The 11,346-nt window shown below is 41.2% G+C and overlaps 1 protein-coding gene and 1 long non-coding RNA gene across 4 annotated transcripts in view; one reads left to right on the top strand and one right to left on the bottom strand.

Moving 5' to 3' along the window:
• Nucleotides 1-11,346, bottom strand: part of LOC126386423 (IQ motif and SEC7 domain-containing protein 1-like) — a 240,635-nt gene that overhangs the window by 21,650 nt on the left and 207,639 nt on the right. For all 3 annotated transcript variants that reach the window (XM_050038773.1, XM_050038774.1, XM_050038772.1), the window contains exons 6-10: nucleotides 3,265-3,431; nucleotides 2,570-2,709; nucleotides 1,224-1,253; nucleotides 965-1,090; nucleotides 770-869 (exon numbers count right to left, since the gene is read on the bottom strand). In XM_050038773.1, the coding sequence (XP_049894730.1) occupies nucleotides 770-869; nucleotides 965-1,090; nucleotides 1,224-1,253; nucleotides 2,570-2,709; nucleotides 3,265-3,431 (563 nt within the window). The remainder of the gene's footprint in view (nucleotides 1-769; nucleotides 870-964; nucleotides 1,091-1,223; nucleotides 1,254-2,569; nucleotides 2,710-3,264; nucleotides 3,432-11,346) is intronic.
• Nucleotides 1,878-11,346, top strand: part of LOC126386456 (uncharacterized) — an 18,805-nt gene continuing 9,336 nt past the window's right edge. The window contains exons 1-2 of the long non-coding RNA XR_007569509.1: nucleotides 1,878-1,973; nucleotides 3,310-3,458. This is a non-coding gene — a long non-coding RNA (uncharacterized LOC126386456). The remainder of the gene's footprint in view (nucleotides 1,974-3,309; nucleotides 3,459-11,346) is intronic.

Here is an 11,346-nt window from a genome sequence, read left to right as displayed (position 1 = left end):
TCATTATGAACATCAACAAACTGAAAACGATCAGATAAATAAGATTTAAACCAGCTTAGTGCAGAACCTTTTAGGCCAATTAAGTGATCCAGTCTCTGCAGTAGAATTTGATGGTCAATTGTGTCAAATGCCGCACTAAGATCTAATAAAACAAGATTCAAAAAATTCAATGTCTAATGCCAACGTCAATTTGACGTAGAATAGCGTGGACAGATGACGTTGATATTTTGTTGGTTGTAAGTTGTGTTGTTAAGTGACCAAAGTCATCTTGATGTAGAATAACAACATTTAGTCGTAAGATATGAACCCAATGTCTGCAAAATATTATAATATTAACGTCCACACAACATGAAATTCTAACATTAAAGTTCCACTGATTGTCACACACCTGAGTGTGGGAGGGAGTGAGCAGCAGCGGTGCCGTACTCAGGAATCATGTGGTGATCTAACCCCCCAATTCCAACCCCTAATGCTGAGTGCCAAGCAGGGTGGCAATGGGTCCCATTTTTATAGTCTTTGGTATGATGGCCGGGGATCGAACCCACGACCTCCCAGTCTCAGGGCGGACACTCTACCACTAGGCCACTTAACTGGTGCAGCTGCCTCCCCCCCAAAAAAAAAAATAAAAAAAATATTACAGTGTGCCTTGAAATGTGGCCATTCTCAACAGCCATAAACATTTTGTTGCCTTTATTTGTACAAACAAGTTTGTTTGAAGCACACTGACACCTTTAGAAAGAGCTAACACCAAAGTCTCCATGGCACTTACACTGATTCTCAAAAAGCAGCACTTGCATGCCATAAAGTGAGAAGGACTGCCGAAAGCTGTATGTCACAGAGTTCTTCTTCTTTTGGAAAATTTTAGTAACCTGTGAAGGAATCATGACATATACAGCGGTTAAGACTCTTTCAGTGAGTGCCCAAGTGTGTTCTCAATGTGCTGGAAGAATTATGACTGCCTTACCACTAGCAGGTCATTAAAAAGGAAGATCTCCCTCTGGTGCAGGCCCAACTTTTGTGGTTTGTTGGGGTCGGGCACTTCAAAAAGTCTGCAGTAACAGACCAATCTCCGGTGGGGTAAGGATAATACCTGCACACATATTACAGCGACATTACTGAGTATAAAAATGTATTTAATGGTATACATTTCATAAAGCCTTTGGGTATTTGAAAATATTTCCACTCAACCCTAAAATAAAGATGAGAGGAAGAGTTATACTTACACAGCCCAGACCATGATGTAACGAGCCAATCTATGGAGTGAGAGATACATGTAAGAATCATACTATAGGGATCAGTGAACACCTACAAGAGGTTTTAAATCCACCATACATCAAAAGAAAGACATTCCAACTAATGTTCAACAAGAAAATTGGGCCAAATTTAAAATCAGAAAAACTATTTTTATGGATCACAGAACAAACATCTGTGTTTCCCATAATCCATCTTTTTATATGTTGTTGTTTCCAGTATGCATCAGCCTTAATAATCATGACATTGTCAAGGTCCTTAGACTTCTGCTGATTTGTCTCCTAAGTTTGATTTTGGGGCCATTCAGATGTAGCGTCTTTTGCGCGCACAAATCCATTAGTTTCAATGTAGACGCACGCCAAGCGCGCTCACAATCCAAAGCGACGCTGTAGCGGCGCGCATTCGGTGCGACGCGCCTGTTTTTTCGTGCGCGTCCGCAGAGCACAGAGATGGAAAAATCTCAACTTTTTCGAATGCAGCAAGCGCACTGCATGTCATGTGATAAGAATCAACCAATCAGCTCCACGGACCTGCTTCTTCCTTTCCTTCCAACGGACTTCACAACATCCGGTGGTGTGAAAGACAGCAAGCAATGGAGGAGCAACTGATCATTCTTGTCCAGGGATACCCAGAGTTATATGACCTGTCTTCGTCGTACTACTTTGACTCCAACAGAAGGAACAATGCCTGGAGAATTATCAGCTCGGAGCTTGGGATAACTGGTGAGCATGATGATACGCTATTTTTATGGCTAACGGTTGTGCCCTGTGAGTGACAGGCGGTTTTGGTTGCTTAGTAACGGTAGGCGCGACAGTGGCGCAACCTCCAAAGCGCCTTGGATAAAAGGATGGAAACGGCACAGCTGGCGTTTTCCACGCGCTTTTAGACGCTACATCTGAATGGGGCCTAAAAGGGTATAAATGGATTGAAAGGAAGGGTGGGGTTTCAAATTAACACCTTCAATACAATGTGGTGTGAAGTTGTTTATCTCATTTATTAATACAGAGCTTGTCAGGTGGCACTTTTTTTTGGCTGGCTCTTTGGGAAAAAGACATATTACAGTCATTCAGCAAGCTCTCCGGCCCTGAAGAATTAATATGTCGCACAGTGAAGAAAGTAGGATCAAGTAAAGAATGCCCTCTTCATTTCTTTTGGTCTTTGAGGAATGTTGGCCACGAATAAGCTAGTGGTCACTATGACATCTCAAAGGTACATTGGGCAATTTGCTATTGCATGCTCCTGTTAGATTCAGCCCCTGAATGGAGGGTAAGAGAAAAGTGGTCACGCTCTATGTGCAGCAGCCCAAACTCCAACTTACCGGCTTTTTTCCAACAATGAGTTTTTCCACTTTCTGAACCTGGGACACATGGTCTTCATTAGTCTTGAGCTCTCGCTTGCGAATCCGCTCATATATCCCTACCAGCATCTCTCGGGGGATGTCTTCCCCATCATCCACTCCTGTCAGAGAATGAGAGGAAAAGAGAGAGAGAAAAAAAGAGAGGGATTAATGATTAATTCAGAGATTTATGAGAGTTGCTGAACCCCTGCATTCACTTGCATACTGCTGTGTTGCACATGTTTCTCACAGTACAGACAGAAATGTCCTTCAGAGCTTTCTGAGGACAAGCATTTCTTCTCCACTCAATACTGTACTTTAATTACTGACACTCCAATAGGCAGCGAAATGAGTTAGCCATAATAATAATAATTATAATTATAATTATAATAATAATAACTTTATTTGTATAGCACTTTTCAATATAAATAACAAAGAAATGAGTTAGCCATGCCACAAAGCCCATGCTAATACCCAACTAAAAAGTGATTTGCCTCAATAGCAAAGCTTTCTTGGCTATGACTTACAAAAAAAAAAAAGTACTGTCCTTGATCCAGGCAAAATGCATGCAAAAAAAAGGTCAATATTTATGCTTGGAGCTGCACAGTAGTGTCTGACGGTAATATTGATTATGTGACAGTAAGCTGGACGTGGTGCAGGAAGGGAAGACATAGTACCTCGAAGGTTCTTAACAAAGTCCTCCAGCTTCATCTTCCTTTCAGGCTTGACGTTTGGGCTGTACATGTCTGTGTTGAGGAGGATGATGGCAAAGGCCAGGATGAAGATGGTGTCGGGGTTCCTGAACTGTCGCACCACACCAGGGTTACAGATGCAATAACGTTGGCTGCAAAGAGGATATTGGACACAAACTGTAAGTCAAACTGAACTGAATTCATTTTTGCCAAGAATTTAATATACATTTTGTTGGTTTCTTGTTTGACTTATGCATTTATTCAGTCAAAACTGTATTCACTACAAAGAGGAAATCAAATTATTTAGTATTTTTCTGCTGTAATAGAGCCCCCTGTTATCGTGTGTGAGAAGTTTTGATATAGACTAACAATGTCAGTACATATCTGTATGGACAGGCTTTCAAATATAGTTCATTATATCCTTTCATTACTATTTATGCCTCTTACATAACCCGACATAAGTTTTTGACTTTACATTGTGTAATGACTTGAGTCACAGTGTAATATACAGAGTGCTGAGGTCACAGGATGACCAGTCAGGCCATTTGCCATCAAAATCTGGATCTAGATCTGAAAAATGGTCACACATCTGGATGAATTAGAATTACTGCCTCGCGGTCGTATGCATCTGCAAACCTGTCAAGTTGCACTTACAGTTTACATCCATGTCTGTGTCAGTGAAGATTCTCAGTCATCCAGGTCATGGTAATCCTAAGTGCTATATCATAGGCAACTGGACTTGCTTGCGTTTCTTGAAGACGTTTCGCCTCTCATCCAAGAAGCTTCTTCAGTTCTAAATGACTGGTATGACGTTGCAGGCTTTAAACCCTGTGTGGGTGGGAACCCTTGCAGAGTCGTAGGGGTCACATGTAAGCTCTTAGTTTCAGAGTCGTTAAGGTCCAACCTGGCCACCATGTGAGTCGTTAGGGTCAGGTGGGACCAGGGTTGAATGGGTGTTAAGTCGTCTGGGGAGGGATCCCAAGACTGCATTGTAGGTGGATAGGTGCCACCCCCTCTGTTTAACGATGGTCGTTCCAGCTTGAAACCATCTACGTCAAGCTGGAACGACCATCGTTCCATCGTCTCACATTGTGACCTTAACGACTCTGAAACTAAGAGCTCACATGCGACCCACCCACACAGGGTTTAAAGCCTGCAACTTCGTACCACTCATTTAGAACTGAAGAAGCTTCTTGGATGAGAGGCGAAACGTCTTCAAGAAACATAAGCAAGTCCAGTTGCCTACGATATAGCACTTACAATCCATGTCTATGAGAATGTAAATGCCTCACACACATCTTCCCATCAGGAGCAAAGAATATCTAAACAATATGCACAGTTTCAAGGTGGGCGCCCAAGATTAAGGTCACATATTCAGTGTCTGATCAAATGTTTCCCCTTCTGTTCTTGAGATATAACACTGAATGATGTCCAGAAAAATGTTTCTGCAGAACATTATGACATCGCAGTGAAGCTGACCATTGACCTTTGAGCTGGATAAATAATGTAATCACTTAATCGTTTTATCTTATCAGACATTTGTGCATGCTTTGTGAAGTCACAGTGACCTTGACCTTTGACCTTCATCCACCAAATTCACATCAGTTCATTGGTGAGTGGAGGTTTGTTCCAAATCTGAAGAAATTCCCTCAAGGCCCCAACAATGAGACAAACACAAGGTCACAGTGACCTTGGCCTTTGATCACCAAATGCTAATCAGGTTACTCTTGACTTAAAATGAATGTTTGTGCTAAATTTGACAAATTTTTCTCAAGGTGTTCTTGAGATATCAGGTTTGCGAGAATGAGACAGATGCAAGGTCACAGTGACTAGTGAGAGTTCATGTATTATTAAATTGTCATCTTCATAATAGAAGATTTCAGTATAAGATTTGTGATCCTGACGAGTTCTGAATATTTGCAAAATGCAGCAGCTTTAACTCAGTAGATCAGCTGGTGATTGAACCAGCAGGTATCAGCCACGGACATTCATAACGTGCTGTGAAAGCATGTTCATTATTAATACAATAAATAAATAAATACAGAAGAAAACAAGTGAGCAAACAAGCAAATATAGCAAGCACATAATTGTTTGTTAGACATTGGCGATAATTTTCCACCTGGTTACAATTTGCTAGCAGAAGAAGAAAAGCTGTGAAATTTTGTGACTCTCATTTCTGTTGAGTGCGCAACAGCTGTGTTTGAGTTGAGATAACAATACCCTGCCAATTTTTGCACACTATGCTGGTATGTACATAGTGTACGCATTGTACGTATTGTATTTATGACCCATCGGTGCCTTTTTTTTTTTTTTTTTAAGATACTTTTTAGGGCATTTTTCCTTTAATGGACAGGACAGGTACGTTTTTTTGAAAGGGGGAGAGAGAGAGGGGGGTTGACATGCAGCAAAGGGCCACAGGCTGGAGTCGAACCTGGGCTGCTGCAGCAACAGCCTTGTACATGGGGCGCCTGCTCTACCCATTAAGCTTCCGACGCCCCCATCTGTGCCTTTTAAATATTATTTATTAATATTTACTTCTCTTTGTGTCCTGATTGGTGGAGACTTGAGCTTCGAGGCTATTCGCGGCGCTTCCGCGGGCGGTGTGGCCCTGGCGTGAGGCTTGCTGTGCGCGTCACGTAATGAGACAGAGCGCGCACTGGGCAGAGTCAGTGTTATGTTTCTTCCCTCTCACTCCTGTGGGGAGGAGGGAAGAAACCTTCCAGTGAAATAACTCTCGACCTAAAAGAGCTGGTTATGATTTTAGGCATGAATGTGGGATTCGGTCTGCGCTCCCGTCATCTCTGATAACGAGACAGGACGGGGAGACTGAGAGCGCACATCACTCACTCTCTTCAATGACAAAAGTCTGAGAGAGATTTGTGACAGAGGCTCGAAGGGAGGTTCTCCCAGAGCGCGTAACACCAGGGGTAAATCCCACTGCGGGGCCAACGGTCACGTAACAGGTCTCTGTCGTCTGACTCCTTTCAAAAAGCGCTTAACCAGTGGGTGCGCAAAAAAAAAGACTTCAGACAGCCAGGTATCCCAGCATGCATTTCGCAACAATCTTCAGAAATGGCAAGTGAGGGAAAGGCGCACAATTGTAAGCCATAATTACCAATATGTTACTGTTGTGTTGTCACGGAACGTAGTGTTTTCATGCGTAGTTTAAACTTCAAACCCGTGGTCGATGTGTTAATACAGAGCCCAGTTGAATGCGAGGTCCGCTAGATGACAGCGGTATCAGCGCTCATAGATAATAAACATATGTGTATTAGCGCTCAGGCTGCCCCACTGAGAGCAGCCTCTCTCGGGTAGTCCTTTTAAATTCGTCACTGATATCTCTGTAGTGGTTAAATATGAAATGTAATTCGTTTGAGGTATGTCTAATGGGCAACATTCAGTCTCAGTATATAAGATATATTATTATATTATTAAATGTTGTAACATTGTTCATTTAATTGTTGTTCTTTGTATGTATTATTTTGCTTATTTATGTGTTTTTACCATTCAATGATGATTTTAATTTAAGAATTTATTGTAATTAATTTATTTTATTTAAAGATTAATTGTATTTATTGTAGTATTTATTCAACAGCATTTTAAATATTGATTATCTGATATGAATTGTATACCTGATGTCTTAAGTGTGGCTGAATAAACCTCTTAACATCTGACCTGTTTGATCCCATTTATATTGGTGAGGATAGACTAAATGAGAAACTGCTGTCAGTATAATCCAGTACAGTTCAATAGCAGCACAATCTACAACTCAACACTTCAGTAAAATGTCAGACTTAATACAATGTTAAACTGCTTTTGTTTTTTCTAGGTGTACCAAGTAAACTGTCAAGTCTCTGTAAAAATGTAGACAGAAAGCATAATGATGAGACAAATGCAGTGATGGACAGTAACTAAGAATGTATATTATGATAACAATACTTGAAATTGGGTCACTCTGCATAATGAGTACTTTTAACTTTTCATTCATTCATTTCATTGGTCTCATCACGTCTCATCCTCATCCTCTGCATCATTCTCCGCTGTCTTTCTCGGATCTGCCTCCTCAGCTGGGCAGCCTCCTCCTCAGCCTGCAGGTACAGCAATCCTGCTGCTATAACTGCACCAAGACGCCTTCTCCGATCCATGTCCGTTATTGATTTTTGATTTCAGTCTCGCCAATGCTCACGATCACAATAACCACCAACTCTCTACAAACTTTCCCCCCGCACCTGACTTCTGATTATTGTCAGAGGCCATGTGCGGGAATTGGATAGGCTATAGATTAAATATGATCAAGCTGCGGGGAAAAGGTTTTATAAGACATTTTATGAAACTATTTTGGCTATTTATATGTTTTTGTGTGTCAGTTATATATGTTGAATATGATGGGCTGGGCTGTGTTTATATTGTTTTATTCTAAATGCATGTATACAACACAGTACAACAGTCAAGGCGAGCGGAGGTGGTGACATCATCAAGTTCGCTGCTGTTCCAAAAGCAGAAATGACTGTACTCCCGTCCTCCCGTTCTTGGGAAGTCCGGACTCTCGCGCGGACTTGCCAAGTCCGAACTTGCCAAGTCCACAAGTCCGAACTGCTGAACTTGTGTATTGAGAAACGGCTTGAGTCACTCAGCATAGAGAAAGTGACATCATCAAGTGATTTGCTAAAGCTATGGGTAGACCAAAGGAAAGTCCTCCTTTCTATTTTCCACATTTTTTCTGTATTTTCAGTGTTGATGGGGTGTGTGACTCTAACCAATGCAACTCTGTTACTCATTTTTATCAGAATTAAACAGATAAATTTCTAATTTTCATTCTTTATTTATATTAGTAAGTTTGTCCTTGACCTCGTCAGTAGCATTAGCATTCCACAGCTAGCGTCTATTCCTGAAAAAAGCTACCTGTAGCATTAATTTGCAACCCTGTTACTTGCAACCCTGTTACCATAATTAGAGTAACAGGGTTGCTTCACTGTAACAGGGTTGTATCTATCTCACTTCATAGACCTTTTTATTAAAGAGTAAGATCCTTCAATCATGTTCAGATCACTTTTAATACATTAATTGACTAGGGTTGTCATGAGAACCGATACTTCGATACCAAGTCGATGCCAACATGCAAAAAATACGTCGGTAATTGTTTTTTTGTTTTTTTCCAGTACTGTAAGTACCGGACACAACTTTGCCCTCAGCGGGCCGTGTCGATTCCTGTCGGAACTGACGGAGGCAGTATACGTTAGTCAGTCTGTACCAAGGACGAGCGCTGAAGAAAAACGCCTGTTCTCCATCGTCTTTGCTAGAAACAATGGCTTCTACAAGTGCTGCTGGAGCCACAACACCTCGGCTTGTCGAAAAGTCAGGTAGTCAGAGTCGTGTGGGAGATGTGTGTGGAGATATTTTGCATTTGAGGCAGATATAAACTCGCAAAAACCAGTGTGCAAACGGTGCCTCCGAAGTTTCCAGACCAAAGGAGGAAACACTTCAAACCTGGCTAAACACTTAGGGCCCTATTTAGATGGTCTAAAGCGGACGGCGGAGGGCGCATAATCCATGTCACAAGTGTCATTGCTATTTAGATGCAGACGCAGTTGTCATTTTCTGGGTGTGTTGGTCTAAAAATGAGGAGTGGTCAGGCGCAGTCATGGTGTGTTGCTAGTTAGATGACATAAAAAGCAAATGCGCCAGTGACCAACAAAAACCTGGTCTAAAGTCAACGGCGCAGTATTTCGCTGTTAAACAAGTTAGTAATATGCGTCTCTAGGCGGGTGCACAACGCACGTGCACTGTGCTCAGACACACACGGAGCAGCCACACATAGGCCTATGCAAAAGATAACAAATAAAAATATGATTACAATGTGAAAGGTTATTATTGTGCACATTAAAATATTTATCAGAAACACGTCTTAATGGTCAGTCATTAATCAGAATGATCTAATGGCAGTAATAATGATTATCATAATCTAGGAGGTCCAAGCTCGCAGTGTGCGAATATATGGAATTGTGAGCAGACCTCCACGGGCTGATGATGCATAGCCTGTAAAATGAACTTGTCTTTCCCAATTGAATTGTGATCATTTTGGCATGTAAATCACAAAATTAAAGACGTGAAAACGTTTTATAAACTTTATTTTGACATAAACACAACAATAACCAGCTTCTGTGAACTAAAAACGTAAACTGATAGCCCTACAAGTACATATGTATATGTAAAAAAAAAAGCTTTTAGAACGTAAAACTGAAGATCATCTTGTCAGGAGGAGGAGGAGGAGGAGGATGACCCCAGCTCCGCAGCCAGCGCGCAGCCAGACAACACAGGCCTGGGTGCAGCCATGGGACCAGCCCTTCCTGCACCTTCAGGCGGGGGGGTTCAGGATGCCGGAGAGGGAGCTGGGCTCTCTAACCTCCCACGTGCGCTCTCTCTCTTTCTCTCTCACAGTCTGACTCTGTTTCTTTTCTTTTGGCTTTTCTAAGATGACAGATGCTGAATATATAGGCCTACTCCCTATTAGACGGTGGGCCGAACGCGTTTTTCGTGTTGTTGATCGATCTCCATCGATAGAGTACACAGTTTTTTGTGTGTGATATTAAACAATTCTATAGAGTCCGGGAAAATTTGTTGGCAGCTCTGGTTTGATCATATATTTTCACAAACTTGTATTTTAATTGTCACTCTGCTCAGGCAACTTGCAGGATAACTCTAGCTGATGAACCAATCAGATTGTAGTTTAGAGAATATCAACCAATGGCAGACGGCCTTAGGACCTGAAAATGTAAACAGGGAAAACTGACAGCTCCGTCTTTTTTTGACTTATTATTGTGTCAAAATGAACAATTTAATGTAGGCTAAATATATGGTATATAATCACCATCATCATTAATATATGTATGTAACATGATTGTATAATCTTAGGGTCTACACAAATTCCTTTGCAGGTGTTAAAATGGCCAGTGTTGTGATTTATTTTTCTATGTATGCCCCCGTTAAGTTTCTTTTATATTGCTGATACCGGTAATAGCGACAGCCTACAGTCTCTGCGTTGTGTTGTGATAATGATGGTGGACTAACGGCTAACAGTTAGTAACGTCAGTTGACTCCAACAAAGACACACAGCTGCTCCGATGTCGATTCAATGATGACTGTTTATTGCTTACAAGCACTTCGGGGTCTGGGGGATACAAGCCCGGTCTCAGTAAAACTATTTAATATAAATAAAATCATAATCAAAGGAAACTAACAATACTAATAAATGATGTCAACATGACAAAGCTTAATAACCGTTAAATAACAAATTACATGGTCAACGGTCTAACCTTGGCCAGGATCAAAGACCATAGCCTACCTGTCAAGTTTTGGATCTGAAAATAAGGGAAATTTTCCGGCGCCTGCCGCAAGCCGTCCCACCACCCCAACCAAGCTCCAGTATCCCTTACATTTTAAGACAAGTGTACAGGAAATCTAAAATAACCACTTGTCAACCACTTACTAACTACAGTTAGGTGATCAGAATCTGATAGGCCTACCTTTGTTGACACTGAAATGCTGTGAACATTCCTACTTTATAATACAGGGTTATTATGTTATTATAATACGGGAGATTTACGGGAAAATACTAATACGGGAGGACGGCGGGAAAGAGGGGTAAAATACGGTAGTTTCCTGGCCAAAACGGGAGACTTGACAGCTATGTCAAAGACTTACACTGACACAGACTAGCCTATATTACAAATTACATAAAAGACACTATTGATACAGATGAACCAGTACACATAGATAATCACTCTGAATGTCAATATAGTTATAATTAGTAATAAAGTCTCTCTCAGATCAGCTATAGCCTACATTAATATTTACAGGTTTCCATTTAACAGTCACACACTCATGTGGGGGATACAAGCCCGGTCTGACTTGTTCCCCCGGTGATGGGCTTTATAGCTGCATCGTTACCTTGGATACTGTGTAGCCAAGTATTAAATTTGAAATATAAGATAACAGCATAAAAATATGAAAATAACACAAATATGTACACCTTACAACTATTAAATAAAGGTAAAATTACTGGCAAAA

Source organism: Epinephelus moara, chromosome 24 (genome assembly GCF_006386435.1).
Source record: "Epinephelus moara isolate mb chromosome 24, YSFRI_EMoa_1.0, whole genome shotgun sequence".
Classification (NCBI taxonomy): Eukaryota; Metazoa; Chordata; class Actinopteri; order Perciformes; family Serranidae; genus Epinephelus; species Epinephelus moara.
The sequence above is the reverse complement of the archived record's forward strand: the minus strand, read 5'-3'. Positions and strand labels throughout refer to the sequence as shown.